This window comes from Dipodomys spectabilis, unplaced genomic scaffold (assembly GCF_019054845.1).
Source record: "Dipodomys spectabilis isolate Male_0828 unplaced genomic scaffold, ASM1905484v1 ptg000018l, whole genome shotgun sequence".
Taxonomy (NCBI): domain Eukaryota; kingdom Metazoa; phylum Chordata; class Mammalia; order Rodentia; family Heteromyidae; genus Dipodomys; species Dipodomys spectabilis.
The window spans coordinates 1,156,979-1,174,468 of NW_024870695.1; the positions used below are offsets into that span (position 1 = coordinate 1,156,979).

The 17,490-nt window shown below is 42.5% G+C and overlaps 1 protein-coding gene across 8 annotated transcripts; it reads left to right on the forward strand.

The window, feature by feature from the left end:
* Positions 1–40: 40 nt before the first annotated feature.
* Srr (serine racemase) lies at positions 41–17,401 on the forward strand. Of its 8 annotated transcripts, none has more exons than XM_042670887.1 (9): positions 53–104; positions 4,869–5,371; positions 10,066–10,237; positions 12,207–12,333; positions 12,486–12,589; positions 15,528–15,647; positions 15,956–16,030; positions 16,317–16,526; positions 17,129–17,401. In XM_042670887.1, the coding sequence occupies exons 2-9, from the start codon at positions 5,337–5,339 to the stop codon at positions 17,342–17,344; spliced, it is 1,059 nt and encodes a 352-aa protein (XP_042526821.1). In that variant the 5' UTR covers positions 53–104; positions 4,869–5,336; the 3' UTR covers positions 17,345–17,401. The 8 variants fall into 8 exon arrangements, with proteins under 8 accessions (XP_042526826.1, XP_042526821.1, XP_042526834.1 ...); XM_042670900.1 differs by having other exon boundaries at positions 59–104; positions 4,869–4,981; XM_042670888.1 differs by lacking the exon at positions 53–104 and having other exon boundaries at positions 4,564–4,981; positions 5,196–5,371.
* Positions 17,402–17,490: the final 89 nt, after the last annotated feature.

The window sequence follows — 17,490 nt, forward strand, 5'->3', positions numbered from 1 at the left end:
TTGACGAAGGGTTGGGCGGGAGAAGAGGGTGCTGCGCGTGCGCAGAGGTGTAGGCGGGGGAAGGTGCGCTGTGCCTGGTGGTGGAAGCGAGCGGCGGGGGCCAGGTGAGGTGAGGTGAGGTGGGGTGAGATGCGGCGCGCCCCGGGTGGCCTGGCTCGCCAGGCTGGCATTCACGCGAAGGCTGCCTGTGCCGCTGCTATGGTGACCACCCAGCACACTGCTGCTGGTCTGGGGTTCGGGTTGACGGAGACATCTCCTCCCCCCACCCCTCCACCCCAGATCTGGCCTCTCCAGTCATTTTAGGACGGAATCTTCTGCCGCAGGCCGGGGACTAACGCGCCAGGGTTTTGTTTGGGGACTTTAAAGATCTTGTCAGACGCTTGCCTTGCATGCCTGAGGCCCTGGGTTTGATTCCTCAGCACCACGTAAGCAAAAAGAAAAAGCCGGAAGTGGCACTATGGCTCAAGTGGTAGAGAGCTAGCCTTGAGCTGAAGAGCTGAGGGACAGCACCCAGGCCCAGAGTTCAGGCCCCATGACTGGACTCAAAAAAAAAAAAAAAAAGATCTTGTCAGAGTAATTATTATCATCAACAACCTTTTTTTGGGGGGGCGGGGGGAGGACGGTACTGGGGCTAGAACTCAGGGCCTGGGTGCTGTCCCAGAGCTTTTGTGCTCAAAGCTAGCGCTCTACCACTTGAGCCTCGGCTCTACTTCCGGCCTTTTTTGGGGGGGGCGGGAGGCCGGTGGTCTGTTGGCGATAGTTTCAAAGACATTATTGCTCGGACTGGCTTTGAACCGCGTTCCTCAGATCTCAGCCTCCTGAGTAGCTAGGATTACACGCGTTGAGCCACCGGAGCCCAGTGTATCAACTCCATCTTTAAGATCAGGAATCTGAATCTAGGAGAAGTGAATAAATAAATTGCCCAGTATACATAGTTCCAAAGCATCAGGGTCTCATAGTCTTTTCATGGCTTTTTTTACACCCTTTCCCAGCCCCCAACCTCCTGACTTTCAAATGCTATATTCAGTACCGTTGGCTCTTAGAGAAGGAAGAAGCTGTGTGATAATGTTGGCACCACTGTGGATTCTTAAAAAAACAAACAAAAGCCCTTCTTCTAGATCTAATGTTATTTTTTTTCCATCTTTGAACTTTTTTTTTTTTTGTCGGTAGTGGGGCTTGAACTCGGCCTGGGCGCTGTCCCTCAGCTCTTCAGCTCAAGGATAGCGATCTACCACTTTGAGCTACAGCACCACTTCCGGTTTTCTGGTGGTTTATTGGAGATAAAGAGTTTCATGGACTTTCCTGCCCGGGCTAGCTTTGAACTGTGATCCTCAGATCTCAGCCTCCTGAGTAGCTAGGATTACAGGCATGAGCCACCAGTGCCCGGCCATCTTTGAACTTTTAATTAGACCAGAAGACAGTTACTTTAGCCTTTTTTGACTGAGAACCTGGTAAAAACTATGATGTGGGGAAAGTCCCTCCCCTAAGGCTGTCTTCTTCCAGCTTCACAGAAGGCTTCTAAGCCCTCAAATAGTCAACAATTTTTGTTTAGACAATAAATGTACAATGAATCATCAGTCCTAAAGAAAGAGAATGATTTCAGTGGCCAGAGCAAATGTACTAATAAAAGCCAGGCATGGTGGTGCACACCAGTGATCCCAGCACACAGGAGGCTGAAGCAGAGGATCATAAGTTCAGGCCAACTTGGGAAACTTAGTCTCAAAAATATCTAAGGTACTGGGAAGGTGGCTCAATGGTAGAGTGCTTGCCTTTCATGCATGAGGCCCTGGGTTTGATTCCTCAGCACCACAAAAGCAGAAAAATCCGGAAGTGGCTCTGTGGCTCAAGTGGTAGAATGCTAGCCTTGAGCTGAAGAGCTGAGAGACAGTGCCTAGGTCCAGAGTTCAGGCCCACAACTGACCAAAAGAAATATATATATATATATATATATATATATATATATATGAATTTAAAATGGGTGGAGATGTAGGTCAGTGATAAAGTGCTTGCCTGACTTATGCTGAGTTCAGTCCCCAATACTGGAAAAAGAAATTTAATATCAACATATTTAGGTCTGTGTTACACTGAAAGGCTTCTGAGTTTAAAGAATTAAAATACCTTTTAAGTATTGGCATGGAACAGTATTCAGATGTATTATGAAATGCTTTTCCTTAAAGTTATTTGCAGAAGAATATGTATAGTATGACTATCTTGTATGTAGAAAAACCTTTTATTGTATATGTAAATATCTATGTAACATCAAAATGGTGTGGAAAACATAAAAAAGTGGTTAGTTTTGGGAAAAAGTGAATTTTATGATAGACAAAGTTTTAGATACTGCTGTTTGTTTTACATTTGTAAACAAAAAAAGCAAATTTAGATAATGGGTGAGAGAATAATTCAATTCCTAAAAATAAAAATTATAAACTTTGGTTGGGCATCAGTGGCTCACACCTGTAATCCTAGCTACTTAGGAGGCTGAGATCTGAGGATAATGATTTGAAGCCAGCCCAGGCAAGAAAGCCCATGAGTCTCTTTATCTCCAGTAGTTCAAGCCCTGACCAGCACAGGGGGAAAAAAAGTATGTCACATTTTTGAGTAATAAAATTAGAAGTGAAGAGTTACAAATAAGAATTTATAATCAGGGTCTGGGAATGTGGCTTAATGGTAAGAATTCTTGCCTAGCATGCATGAAGCCCTGGGTTCAATTCCTCAGTACCACATAAACCAAAAAAAATAGAAATGGCACTGTGGCTCAAGTGGTAGAGTACTAGCCTGGAGCAAAAAAAGCTCAGGGACAGTGCCCAGGCCCTGAGTTCAAGCCCCAGGACTGGCAAAAAAAAGGAAAAAGAAAAAGAAATTATCATCATTTGTTATTTTTTTTAACTCAATAGCCAAAAAAAGTGGCATATATCTGTAGTCCGAACCACTGAAGCAGCTGAGACCTCATCTCAAGAAATAAAGACAAAGAGCATAAGATTTACTTAGAAATTAAGACAAAAATATTGCAGGGCTGGGAAGGTGGCTCAGTGGTAGAGCACTTGCTTGCATGCATGGGGCCCTGGGTTCGATTCCTCAACACCACATAAGCAGAAGGAAAAAAAAGCCGGAAGTGGCGCTGTGGTTCAAGTGGTAGAGCGCTAGCCTTGAGCTGAAGAGCTGAGGGACAGCGCCCAGGCCCAGAGTTCAGGCCCCATGACCAGACCCAAAAAAAAAAAAAAAAAAAAAAATATATATATATATATATATATATATATATATTGCAAAACAGAATCCATGATAATTTAATTAAAACAGTGTTGAAGGAAATGTGTAGGCTTCTTGCTTTTATTATTTAAAAAATGAAAATAAGCATTCAGCAAAAGTAGGAAAATAGAAAAAACCCAGACATGGTGGCTCACATCTATAATTCTAGCTATCTGTGGGACAAACATTGAGAGGATTTCAGTTTAAGTCTAGCCTGGGCAAAAAGTTCAAGAAACCCTGTTTCATCCAGTAAAAAGCTGGGCATAGGGGCTGGGAAGGTGGCTCAGTGGGTAGAGTGCTTGCCTTGCATGCATGACGCCCTGGGTTTGATTCCTCAGTACCACATAAGAAAAAAGCCAGAAGTGGTGCTGTGGCTCAAGTGGTAGAGCGCTAGCCTTGAGCTGAAGAGCTGAGGGACAGCACCCAGGCCCAGAGTTCAGGCCCCACAACCGGACCCAAAAAAAAAAAAAAAGCTGGGCATAATTGTAAATATGTCATCCCAGATACATAAGAAGCAAATAAGAGTATCTCAGTATAGCCAGACCAAGCTAAAGCACAAAATGTTCAAAAAAAAAAAAAAGTAAAACAGGGTCTAGACATGGCTCAAATGTAAGAGTCCCTGCCTGGTAAGCACAAAGGCCTGGTTTCAGACCCTAGTACCTACAACCAAAAAGAAAATAAGAAAACGAATGGAATGTTCATGATAAGTGAAAGCTGTTTTTTTCAGAAATCAGTGCTAAGCCAGGCATTGGTGGCTCACACCTGTAATCCTAGTACTCAAGAGGCTGAGATCTGAGGATCGTGGTTCAAAGCCAGCTTGAGCAGGAAAGTCCATGAGACTCTTATCTCCAATAAACTACTAAAAAGCCAGAAGTGTAGCTGTGGCTCAAGTGGTAGAGTGCTAGCCTTAAATCCAAAAAGCTCAGGGACAGCTGAGGCCCTGAGTTCAAGCCTAAGACTGGCAAGAAAAAAATAAATCAAGCCGGGCGCTGGTGGCTCACGCCTGTAATCCTAGCTACTCAGGAGGCTGAGATCTGAGGATCGCGGTTCAAAGCCAGCCCGGGCAGGAGAGACCGTGAGACTCCTATCTCCAATAAACCACCAGAAAACCGGAAGTGGCGCTGTAGCTCAAGTGGTAGAGCGCTCGCCTTGAGCTGAAGAGCTGAGGGACAGCGCCCAGGCCCAGAGTTCAAGCCCCACGACCGACAAAAAATAAATAAATAAATAAATAAATGCTAAAATAGATACGTGTCTAGCAAGAAATATTTTTTAATAATAAATTTTTAAAGGATAGATATAAGCAATTCAAACTTAGCTCATCAAATCTCATTTTCTTCCTTCTTTGCTAGTCTCAAATTTCAATAAAGTAGTTAGGCTTGGTGGTGCTCCAGCACTTGAGAGTCTGAGTCAGGATTATGAGTTCTAAGCCAGCCTGTTCTAAATAACAAAACTTGTTTAAAAAAAAAAAATTGTACTACCACCTAATACAAAACCAAAGAATTACTCTTGATACCATCTCCCCTGCTCCTCCCTACATTCAATTTCCCACTCAAAAGTACATTGTTTTCTTCTTTCTCTTTGCTTCATTCATCATTCCCTCTTTTGCTGTTATTTTCCCTCAGGTGAAGAGAAATGAGACAGTTATACTGTTTTGTTCACAATCAACAAGCCATTCTTATTTTATCATTTTGCTTTTCATTTCAATTTCCACTCATGTTCCATCTCCTCCCTTTAGGTGAGTGAATAATGTGTTTGATATATGTCCATGAATATGTTGTATCTTTAAATAATATATAATGTTTTACGTATGTATCTGTTTTAAATGTAATTGATAGTATGTTATAGATCTCATTCTGTTACTGATCTGTTACTGATGTTTCTGTAAACACTTTACTTGTATTTTTTTAACTAACCTCACACCCTTGGCCACTGGTCCTGGGCCGAAACAGGACAGTCAGAATTTCTTACCCAGAATTTTTTGAACTGAAATTGAGAAAGAAAATCCCTCTCCACTGTGGAAGCCATAAAATGTAAAACACAGAAGCTGTCAGCAGCCACATGCCCTGCCATATGGAACCAGCTGGTCTGCAATGAAAAAGATACCAACATGCAAAGAGCTGCAGAGGTGGGGAACTGAGAGTCCTGGAAGCTATCCAGTCCCTGGTTCCAGTTGTTCCTGAAACTCCCTATTCTGTGGTTTAACTCTTCCTTGGATTCCATGAGCCAGTAAATCTGGACACCCTCCTCTTTTGTCTAAACTAGTTCAAATTGGACTTCTCTCACTTGCAACCCAGGCCTAACTTATTACATCCTCTAAAATACATCTATTTGTGTATGTGTATGTGAGATAAAAAAAATTTACCAATTTACCTTTTTTTTTTTTTGTCGGTTGTGGGGCTTGAACTCTGGGCCTGGACGCTGTCCCTCAGCTCTTCAGCTCAAGGCGAGCGCTCTACCACTTGAGCTACAGCATCACTTCCGGTTTTCTGGAGGTTTATTGGAGATAGGAGTCTCACGGTCTCTCCTGCCCGGGCTGGCTTTGAACCGCGATCCTTAGATCTCAGCCTCCTGAGTAGCTAGGATTACAGGCGTGAGCCACCAGCGCCCGGCCCAATTTACCATTTTAAGTGTATGATTCTTTTTTTTTTTTTTTTTTTGGTCCGGTCGTGGGGCCTGAACTCTGGGCCTGGGCGATGTCCCTCAGCTCTTCAGCTCAAGGCTAGCACTCTTACCACTTGAGCCACAGCACCACTTCTGGCTTTTTTCTTTTTGCTTATGTGGGGCTGAGGAATCAAACCCAGGGCCTCGAGCATGCAAGGCAAGCGCTCTACCACTGAGCCACCTTCCCAGTCCCAAGTGTATGATTCTTTAAATACATTTCTGTTGTTCAGTCAATATCAGAATACCAGATCTATTAAACAACTCCCCATTCCTCTAACCCATATATTCCCTGGCAACTATTCTTCCATGAACTTGGCTCCATTAGATATTTCAAATAAGTAGAATCAAACTATATGCCTCCTTTTTGAATAGCTTCATTTAGCATAGTGTCCTCAGCATTCATCCCTATTATACCATGTGTCAGCATTTCATACTTTTAATTTTTGTCAGTTGTGGGGCTTGAACTCGGCCTGAGTGCTGTCCCTCAGATCTTCAGCAAAAGGCTAGTGCTGTACAACTTGAGCCACAGCACCACTTCCAGTTTTCTGGTGGTTTATTGGAGATAAGAGTTTCACGGACTTTCCTGCCCGAGCTGGCTTTGAACCTCGATCCTCAGATCTCAGCCTCCTGAGTAGCTAGGATTACAGGTGTGAGACACTGGCGCCCGGCAAGCATTTCATTCTTTTGTTAATGGACACCTGGGTTTCTTCTTTTTTTTGCTGGTCCTGGGGCCTGACTTGGCCTGGGTGCTGTCCCTCAGCTCTTCAACTCAAGGCTAGCACTCTTATCACTTGAGCCACAGCACCACTTCTGGCTTTTTCTGTTTATGTGGTACTGAGGAATCAAACCCAGGGCCTCATGCATACAAGGCAGGCAAGCACTCTACCACTGAGCCACCTTCCCAGCCAGACATTCTCTTGGGGCTACCTCCAGGAGTGGAACTGCTGGGTCATATGATAGTTCTATGTCAGATTTTTTTTTTTTTTTTTTGAGAAAGAAGTATAGCATTTACCATAGCTCTACCATTTTATATCCTCACTAAACGTACATAAGGGTTCTAATTTCTCAATATCTTTTCAACTTATTATTTTCTGGGTGGGTTTTTGTTGTTTGTTGTAACTATCTCATGGTATAAGATGATACCTAAGTCTTGTGATTTTGATTTGCATTTCCATAATTTGAACATTTTTCCTGTGTGTGTTAGTCATTTGCGTATCTTCTCTAGAAAAATTTCAAATTCTTACCCATTCCTAAAATTAGGTTTCTGTTTCCAAAATAAATTATTTTTAATTTGCTTATGCCATCTAAGCCTCTTTTATCCTTCATGTTAACCAAAATACAGTCCTGATTTCCTTCCGTACACTCCTTGATTTCATTAGTCTCCTTCCTTTTTTTTTTTTCTTTGCCGGTCTTGGAGCCTGAACTCTGCGTCTGGGTACTGTTCAACTCAAGGCTAGTACTCTACCACTTGAGCCATATTGCCACTTATGGCTTTTTCTGCTAATGTGGTGCTGAGGAATTGAACCCAGGGCCTCATGCATGCAAGGCAAGCACTCTACCACTGAGCCACCTTCCCAGCCCACAGTCTCCTTCCTTTTCATTCACCATAACGTAGCTAAACTGATTTTATAAAAATTTAAATCTAAGGCTTGATGGCACACACTTGTAATCCCAGAGCTCAGGGTGAAGGCAGGAAGATCAAAAGTTCAAAGCCAGGGCTAGGAAGTTGGCTCAGTGGTAGAGTACTTGCCTTGCATGCATGATGCCCTGGGTTGGATTCCTCAGTACCACATAAGCAGAAAAAGCCGGAAGTGGTGCTGTGGCTCAAGTGGTAGAGTTCTAGCCTTAAGATGAAGAGCTGAGGGACAGCACCCAGTCCCAGAGTTTAGCCCCCAAGACCAGCAAAAAAAAAAAGAATAAAGTATTTTAGGCCAAAAATGGCTTTACCAGCTGGGCGCCGGTAGCTCACACCTGTAATCCTAGCTACTCAGGAGGCTGAGATCTGAGGATCGAGGTTCAAAGCCAGCCCGGGCAGGAAAGACTGTGAGACTCCTATCTCCAAAGTATAGTTCTCCTCAAAGTATAGTTCTCCAGGAGAACTATACTTTCTTTCAGTTGAGCCACAGTTACTGGTTCAGATGTCAGTAGGTGACCCAAGATAATTCAATTAAGAGTCACTAAACATGGAAAACAGTAATAGGAGAAGGCTGAGTTCACAGCTGCCAGAGCTACACAGCAAGACCCTAACCTCAAAAAAGAAAAGAAAAACTGAATGGGACTAAATGCTTTTATTTTGTTTTTAAGCTGGAGGAGCTCCTCAATTCCCCTGGAGGCTGAAAATAAATACAATAAAAGAGAAACCTGAGAATTGAAAATCTTGAAGATAATTATTTTAGCCAAGTACATTAAATCGTATCTGAAGCTATGAAAAAAATTTAAAGGAAATTCAGTTATGAAACAGCAGAGCCAGACATTGGTGGTTCATACCTATACCTAATGACAAGGCTGAGATCTGAGGATCCCAGTTTATAGCCAGCCCAGGCAGAAAGTCCATAAAACGTATCTCCAATTAACCAGCCAAAAGCTGGAAGTAGAAGTATGGCTCAAGTAATAGAGTGCTAGCCTTAGAATAAAAAGCTAAATGAAAGTGCAGCCCTGAGTTCAAATGCCAGTACTGGTACAAAAATAAAAGCTGAGGCTAAGTGTTGCTTAATATCCTAAAGTCCATTTCCAGCAATGAAAATGATACTGAGAATTCTTTTTTTTTGCTAGTCCTGGGGCTTGAACTCAGGGGCTGGGCACTGTCATGAGCTTCTTCTGTTATGTGGTACTGAGGAATCAAACCCAGGGCTTCATGCATGCTAGGCAAGCACTCTACCACTAAGCCACATTCCCAGCGACTGATACCGAGAATTATACAAAAAGGTTTACTAAATTAAAAAATGTTCATTTTCATGGGAAGTCTTTTATTTTTAGGAAGGGTGCTGATACTGGGGCTTGAATTCCAGGCACTGCATGAGACTCGAATGTTGCTCACTATCAATTATTTTAATTTATACATTTTACAGTAAGTTTTGCTAAAGGAATTCACATGGAAGAATTAATCTGAGAGAAGCCAATAAAATTTTGAGTAATCAAGAACTTGTGTGTGAATATGTGTGTATGTGTGTGTGCATGCACGCACTCGCGTATACACACACGCCAGTACAGGGGTTTGAACTTAGAAACTCAGTATCTTCCTTGGTTTTACTGCGCACAGCTGGTGCTCTATCACTTGAGCCACTACCAGCTTTTTGCTGGTTAGAAATAAATTTCTCAGATTTTTCTACCTTGGCTGGCTTCGAATCATGATTCTCCCTCTGATCTCAGCCTCCCTAGTAGCTAGGATTACAAGTATGAGCCACCAGTGCCTGGCTTAGTGGTTGTTTTGAGAAAGCCCCATGACCGACAAAACAAAAAAAACTTAGGCCAGGCAAAATGATGCATACCTATAGCCCTAATACCTGGGAGGCTGGGGTACCACTTCCCGGTCTCAGGATAAAACAGAAGATCCCCTTGAGCCCAGTTTTTTGTTTGTTTGTTTTTTTGGTCATGGGGCTTGAACTGAGGGTGTGGGTGCTGTCCCTCAGCTCTTCAGCTCAAGGCCAGTGCTCTACTGCTTGAGCCACAGTGCCACTTCCAGTTTTCTAGTGGTTTATTGGAGATAAGAGTCTCACAGACTTTCCTGCCCAGGCTGGCTTTGAACTGTGATCCTCAGATCTCAGCCTCCTAAGTAGCTAGGATTACAGGTATGAGCCACTGGCGCCCGGCAAGCCTAGTTTTGAGCTCAGTCTAGACACATAGTGAGACTGTCTTTCACACATACAAATAGTAATAAATGTATTACAACAGATTATAAACTTAGTTCATCCAAACAGCTTCACAATGATAAAAATGTAAACCAGTGGCAATGACAAGACATGAATGGTGTAAGTCAAAGAGTGAGCTTTAGCTTCCAAAAGTACCAGAAAATTTTCTTCAAGCCAAGTCCTCCAGTGTACACAAATTTTGGCATTTTAGTATGGGCACAATTCCACATAGGTCTATTCTCCTGTGTTTTGTATTTTTCAATAAACAGATTGTCTCAGACTTGACCCCATTCTTATTCCTGGGTTTCAGAACCATGTGTGCTCAATACTGCATCTCCTTTGATGATGTTCAAAAAGCTCATATCAACATTCAAGATTATATCCATCTCACACCAGTACTAACAAGCTCAATTTTGAATCAAGTAGCAGGGCGCAATCTTTTCTTCAAATGTGAACTCTTCCAGAAAACTGGATCATTTAAGGTAAAGACCCTTCTTGTTAGTGTATTATGTGTTTCCAAACTCCTTCAACATATAAATGTATTTGATGTTCTTGACCACTTAATATGGTAGGTAGAATTAAAACCTTTTTTGCAGTTGGACAAAAAAGGTTGAAGAAAAAAAATTGTTCTAGTCCTGGTTAACCTAGCATCATAGTGTTGATTAGCCACTTGTTTTGTGCTGGTCTTAGGGCTTAAACACAGGGCCTGGGTGCTGTCTCTGATCTTTTGTGCTCAAGGCTAGCACTTTACCACTTGAGCCACAGCTCCACTTCTTGGCTTTTTAGTGGTTATTTAGAAATAAAATTTTAGGCATGGGCTACCACAGTCTAGCTGATAAGCCACTTTTTTTTTTTTTTGTCAGTCGTGGGTTTAGAACTCTGGGCTTAGGCGCTGTCCCTGCGCCCTTCAGCTCAAAGCAAGCACTCTACCACTTGAGCTACACCACTACTTCTGGTTTTCTAATGGTTTATTAGAGATTAGAGTCTCACAGACTTTCCTGCCCAGGCTGGCTTTGAACCGTGATCCTCAGATCTCAGCCTCCTGAGTAGTTAGGATTTACAGATTTACAGCCATCAGTGCCCAGCAAGCCACTTTATTTTTTGTTTTTTTTTTGGGTCCAGTCGTGGGGCCTGAACTCTGGGCCTGGGGGCTGTCCCTCAGCTCTTCAGCTCAAGACTAGCGCTCTACCACTTGAGCCACAGCACCACTTCTGGCTTTTTCTGCTTATATGGTGCTGAGGAATTGAACCCAGGGCCTCATGCATGCAAGGCAAGCGCTCTACCACTGAGCCACCTTCCCAGCCCCAATAAATTACTTTTTAAAAAGGAGAAAATGTATATATCATCTGTGATAAAGGTGGTTTTGAACTCTCAAAAGTAAAAAGTTCATAAAGTGAAAAAGTTAGGAGGAAAAAGGGTGAGGTGTGACTGTAGTTGAAGTGCTTTGTATGCTTATGTAAAAATAAAAGAAGCTATTGTGAAATTACTCTTAAGAAGAGGTGAATATGTATACAGGAGTGGTAAAGGGGATAAAGTTGATGGCTACATTTTATGAATGAATGAGAATGTCACATGAAACCCTTTATATAGATGGGGAGGAAAAAAAAAAACTGGGAGAAAATGAAGGAGGATGACACTGTTCAAAAAGAAATATATTCATTACCTAACTTATGTAACTATTATCCCTCTGTATATCAGCTTTACAATAAAAAAACCCTTTATACAATGTGTTACACACACACACACACATATTTGAACTCAAGCCCGAGGTTGGCTTTGAATTGTGATCCTAAGATCTCATTTGCTAGGATTACATACATGAGCCACAGGTGCCTGGCTGAAAAAATTGTCCTAAGAAAAAATAATTTAGTGTAACTTAGCTGTACGGTGTTTATGAGGTACAAAGTAGTCCATAATATTCCTGACTCATTAGACACTGAAAGCAATTTCGAGTTCTGTAAGCTACACTCATAGTAAATGTGTGTGTGTGTATATGTGTGTGCGTGTGTGTGTTTTCTTTTGTCGGTTGTGGGGCCTGAACTCTGGGCCTGGGCACTGTCCCTCAGCTCTTCAGCTCAAGGCTAGTGCTCTACTACTTGAGCCACAGAGCCACTTCCGGCTTTTTCTGGTTATGTGGTGCTTAGGAATCGAACCCAAAGCCTCATGCGTGCAAAGCAAGCACTCTACTACTGAGCCACCTTCCCAGCCCAAATATATAATTTTTTTATCCTTAATACCTCATTTTTACTGTTCTTTTTTGCCTCCAGTACTGATTGATAGTTAACATGCTGTCCAGGTTGGCAGCCTGAGAACAACAGTCATACTGGGTACAATAGATGTAGAGCAGGCTGAGTTTGCTTCTACAACCACCTTTGGATGCTTTTCTCAGAATATACCCCTATTGTTCAATGATACACAACTGTACGTGGATTTACCATCCTTCTTTTCCAGATTCGTGGTGCCCTTAATGCTATCAAAGTCCTAATTTCATCCACTTTAGAGGGGAAGCCCAAGGCTGTTGTTACTCACAGCAGTGGAAACCATGGTCAGGCTCTCACCTACGCTGCCAAACTGGAAGGTACTTGAATTAATTTCTCAGGGTACTGGGTAAGATTATCAGGAGTGGAAAGTATCCCATATCTCGTGGACAATGTGTCCTCATGAGACTACAGCAAAATGAATATTAACGATTTATCCTAAATTCTGACTTAATTGCTTTTCTCTTCCCAGGGATTCCTGCTTATATTGTGGTGCCCCAAACAGCTCCCAACTGTAAAAAACTGGCAATACAAGCCTATGGAGCCTCTATAGTGTACAGTGAACCTAATGATGAGGTAAGAAGAAAGCAGTGCTCAGTACCACCTTAACAACCTCATTTAACCTCATTTGACCAACTGAACTGCTCTTCCTACCTTCCTGGATGTTTTCTCTGGATCCTTTATTTCCTCTTCATCTGTTATACTGCCTAAGCTTTTCTCCATTTGTACTTACTCAGATGATGTAATCAGTCTGTTAAAAACATTTTGCTTTTTCTGGTGGCAGTATTAGTGCTTGAACTCAAGACCTCATGCTCTTGTTTACCTTTTTCACTCAAAGCTGGCACCCTTCACTTGAGCCACCTTGTTTTCTTTGCTGCTGGTTAACTGAAGATACAAGTCTCTCAGATTTGTCTTACCAGGCTGGCTTCAAACCTTGATCCTCAGGAGGCTGAGTAGCTAGGATTATAGGCATGAACCATCAGTCTCCTGCAACTTTGTACCCTATCTACCCTTAATTTCAGACTTGCATTCAACAGCTACATTCCTACTTGAATGTATTATGAGGCATCTCCAGCACCAAACTCTGCTCTTCCTCTCCAGTTATCCCCTTTTCTAGTCTTTCTCAATGCAGAAAATGGCAACACTGATAATTGTTCTAGCAAAAATCTTGGGGGGAAAAAATTGACAACCCTTTTATACTCAGCATCAAAATCTGTCCTTTAACAACCTCTACCACACCACCATGATCCAATCAACATCAAGTCTCTCCTAGATTCAGGTAAATTAACTGGTCTCTGCTACTATCTTTATCCCTGTAGTTTCCAGAGCAGGGGCTGGGAAGGTGGCTCAGTGGTAGAGCACTTGCCTTGCATGCATGAGGCCCTAGGTTTGATTCCCCAGCACCACATAAGCAAAAAAAAAAGTTTCCAGAGCAAACAGGGCTATTTAGTTAACTTAGAACTTGTTTCTTCTCACCAACCTAAATTCTTCCATAGTTCCTTACCTTTGGTTTGGAGTTGTTGCTTTGTTGGTTGTGGGGCTTGAACTCTGGGCCTTGGCACTGTCCCTTAGCTCTTCAACTCAAGGCTAGCACTCTACCACTTGAGCCACAGCATCACTTCCGGCTTTTTCTGTTTATGTAGTACTGAGGAATTGAACGAGGGCCTCATGCATGAGCCACTTCCAAACCCTGACTTTTTGTTTGTGTATGCCAGACCTGGTGCTTGAACTCAGGGACTGGGCATTGTCCTTGAACTTCTTTGGCTCAAGGCTAGCCCTCTCCCACTTCAGCCACAGTTCCACTTCCAGCTTTTTGGTGTTTAATTGAAGTCTCACAATTACAGATAAGAGTCTCACAGACTTTCCTGTCTAGGCTGGCTTTGAACTTTGAACCTCAATCTTCAGACCTCAGCCTCCTGAACAGCTAGGCCATCAGTACCTGGCCTAAAATTTTGTCTTTCATTGGTGGGGTTGGAATGCTTAGCCTTGTGGTATACTAAACAATCACTCCAACACTGAGTTACTTGCCCTGCTAACTACAATTCTTAGAATCATCGAGATTCTTAGTAAGCAGTTTTGTATTTATATATAAAATAACTAGGAATGTGGCTTAGTGGTAAAGTGTTTGCCTGGCATGCATGAAGCCCTGGGTTCAATTCCTCAGCACCACATAAACAGAAAAAGCTGGAAATGGCACTGTGGCTCAAGTGATAAGAGTGCTAGCCTTGAGCAAAAAGCAGCTCAGGGATTGTGCCCAGGCCATGAAGTTCAAGCCCCAGGACTGGAAAAAAAAAAAATCAACGTCTTGAAGTGGCCGATGCTTATTTAATCTCCTAACATTACTCTACTCACTAACTTCTTAGCAGGTCCTCAAAGACCACTGCCAACCTTGTCTTTGTACTTAGTACTGTCACTTCATTGGAATTTTCTTATACCAATAGCACTTATTCAACTGTAATTTGTCATTTTATCATCAGTACTTGAACAGACCATACATTTACTTATATCTAATGCCTAAGAATATAACTCCTTGCTAGTCTTGGGCACCAAGCAGCTCAGGGACAAAGCCCAGGCCCTGAGTTCAAGCCCCCAGAACCAGCAATAAAACAAAAACAAAACAAAGAATTTAACTTGGGGGTGGGGGATAGGGATTCTGCTCACTGCTATAATTACCCCCACTGAACAAAATGTGAAAAATAGTTAAGGGTCAGGCCAGGAACCGGTGGCTCATGCCTGTAATCCTACCTGCTCAGGAAGCTGAGATCAGAGGATCACGGTTCAAAGCCAGACCAGGCAGGAAAGGCCGTGAGACTCTTTTCTCCAATTAACCACTAGAAAACCGGAAGTACCTCTGTGGCTCAAGCAGTAGAGTGCTCACCTTGAGCTGAAGAGCAGGGAAAGCGCTCAAGCCCAGAGTTCAAGCCACATGACCAACCAAAAAAAAAAAAAAAAAAAAGTTAAGTGTCAATAAGAGTTGAATACTAAATCAAATGCCCGAGTACAGTGGCTCATGCCTATAATCCTAGCTACTCAGGAGACTAAGATCTGAGGATCTTTAGTCCAGGCAGAAAAGTGCCAGTGAGACTTATCTCAATTAACTACTCAGAAACTAGAAGTGGAGCTGTGGCTCAAGGTGACAGAATGTCAGCCTTGAGCAAAGGAGCTTAGGGACAACATCCAGGCCAAAGATCAAGCTCCATGACTTACCTTACGCCCCTTAAAAAAAAAAAAAAGAAAACGGGCTGGGAAGGTAGCTCAGTGGTACAGCACTTGCCTTGCATGCTCAAGGCCCTGGGTTCGATTCCTCAGCACCACCTAAGAAAAAAGCCAGAAGTGGCGCTGTGGCTCAAGTGGTAGAACTCTAGCCTTGAGCTGAAGAGCTGAGGGACAGCGCCCAGGACCAGAGTTCAGGCCCCACGACCGGACCCCTCCAAAAAAAAAAAACCAAACCTAAATTGTTTTGGGAACTATATTAAATTCAAGTCAAGTAAATTAACTTAATGTGCTGTTTCAGTCTAGGGAAAAGGTTGCAAAAAGACTCATGGAAGAAACAGAAGGTATCATGGTACACCCTAACCAGGAACCTGCAGTGATAGCTGGGCAAGGGACAATTGCCCTGGAAGTGCTAAATCAGGTAACACAACCTAATTAATTTTTCCTGTTTAGCTACTGGTAGTTTGTCCAGAGATTCAGTTATTTTATTTTATTCTATTTTTTTTTTTTTTTTGCCAGTCCTGGGGCTTAAGCTCAGGGCCTGGGCACTGTCCCTGAGCTTTTTGCTCAAGCACCACTTCCAGCTCTTTCTGTGTATGTGGTACTGAAGAATCAAACACAGGGCTTCATGCATGCAGGACAAACACTCTACCACTAAGCCACATTCCTAGTTATTTTATATATAAATACAAAACTGCTTACTAAGAGACCTTTGTATTTTTACCATAGGTTCCCTTGGTGGATGCACTGGTGGTACCTGTAGGGGGAGGAGGAATGGCTGCTGGAATCGCAATTACAATTAAGGTGAGAAAACAGCTTCTCAAAAACTTCATGCATTAGGAACAGATTTATTTACATCATAGTGCATCATTACCATCATCTCTTTAAATTGTATATGGAAAGCTCCTCTTTGCCTGCCATTGTGATAATCTTACAGCACAAAAGAAAAACAACAGAGACTGAGCAACAGCACCCTCAGTCCTTTCCCAGACCCCACTTATCAGCCTACTGCCTACAGCAGTATATACCCTTCCCAGCCAATGGTCTAAGCAACTACAGGCCAATATCAGACATATATTCCTCTTTCCAGGCTCTGAAACCTAATGTGAAGGTATATGTGGCTGAACCCTTGAACGCAGATGACTGCTATCAGTCCAAACTGAAAGGGGAACTGACCCCCAATCTTCACCCTCCAGAAACCATAGCAGATGGTGTCAAATCCAGTATTGGCTTAAACACCTGGCCCATAATAAGGGACCTTGTGGATGATGTCTTCATTGTCACAGAGGACGAAATTAAGGTGAGCCTCCAATAGGAAAATATAAGTAAGAATAGGGCAACTTCTATGATGAATTGCAATTGACCCACAGGGACTTAGCTAGTTGATTTAATGACCTGTTTTGTGATAAACTTTTCAATAGTAGCAGTTAGTTAAGTTTGAAAGTTTCTATTTGTACATAGCAATAAGAAAATTCAGACCAGGAGTCTTCAGGTATAGCTTAAGTGGAAGAGCACTTGCCAAACAAAAGCAAGATCAAACCCCAGTCTCATATACCATATACACGCATAAAAAAAGAGAGAAAAAAAAGAAAATTCAGACTGAGTAGTATCCTCATCTGCTTTTAGAATCTATAAACTGGGGCTGGGAAGGTAGCTCAGTGGTAGAGTACTTGCCTTGCATGCATGAGGCCCTGGGTTCAATTCATCAGAACCACATAAAGCAGAAAAAGCCAGAAGTGGCAAGTGGTAGGATGTTCACCTTGAGCTAAAGAGCTGAGGGACAGCACCCAGGTCCAGGGTTCAGGCCCCACAAATGACAACAAACAAACAAACAAACAAAAAACTACTAGATTCCTCTCCTTTCTCCTCTTGTACTAATCCTTACTCCCTTCTTACCAACAGTTTGCAACCCAGTTGGTATGGGAGAGAATGAAACTCCTCATTGAACCTACTGCTGGTGTTGGAGTAGCTGCTGTGCTTTCTCAGAATTTTCAAACAGTATCTCCGGAAGTAAAGAATATTTGTATTGTGCTCAGTGGTGGAAATGTAGACTTAACCTCCCTAACTTGGGTGAAGGAGGCTGAAAGGCCAGCTCCGTATCAGTTTGTTTCTGTTTAATTTATGCAAAAGGAAGAGATAGGACTCTGTGTCTCCAAATACATGAAAAGTTTTCTATCTTTTCCTCTTAATTTTCAGAACCCTAATGAAAAATAGAAATTTCAGTATGAAATAATAAGCTTTTTGGGTTAAACAATCGAAAATTT

Coding starts and splice junctions, on each gene's coding strand:
- Srr (XM_042670887.1), top strand. CDS start 5,337: ATGAAAAAGATACCAACATGCAAAGAGCTGCAGAG. Junction 5,372..10,065: donor ACATGCAAAGAGCTGCAGAG/GTGGGGAACTGA, acceptor CCTGGGTTTCAG/AACCATGTGTGCTCAATACT. Junction 16,527..17,128: donor TCACAGAGGACGAAATTAAG/GTGAGCCTCCAA, acceptor TCTTACCAACAG/TTTGCAACCCAGTTGGTATG.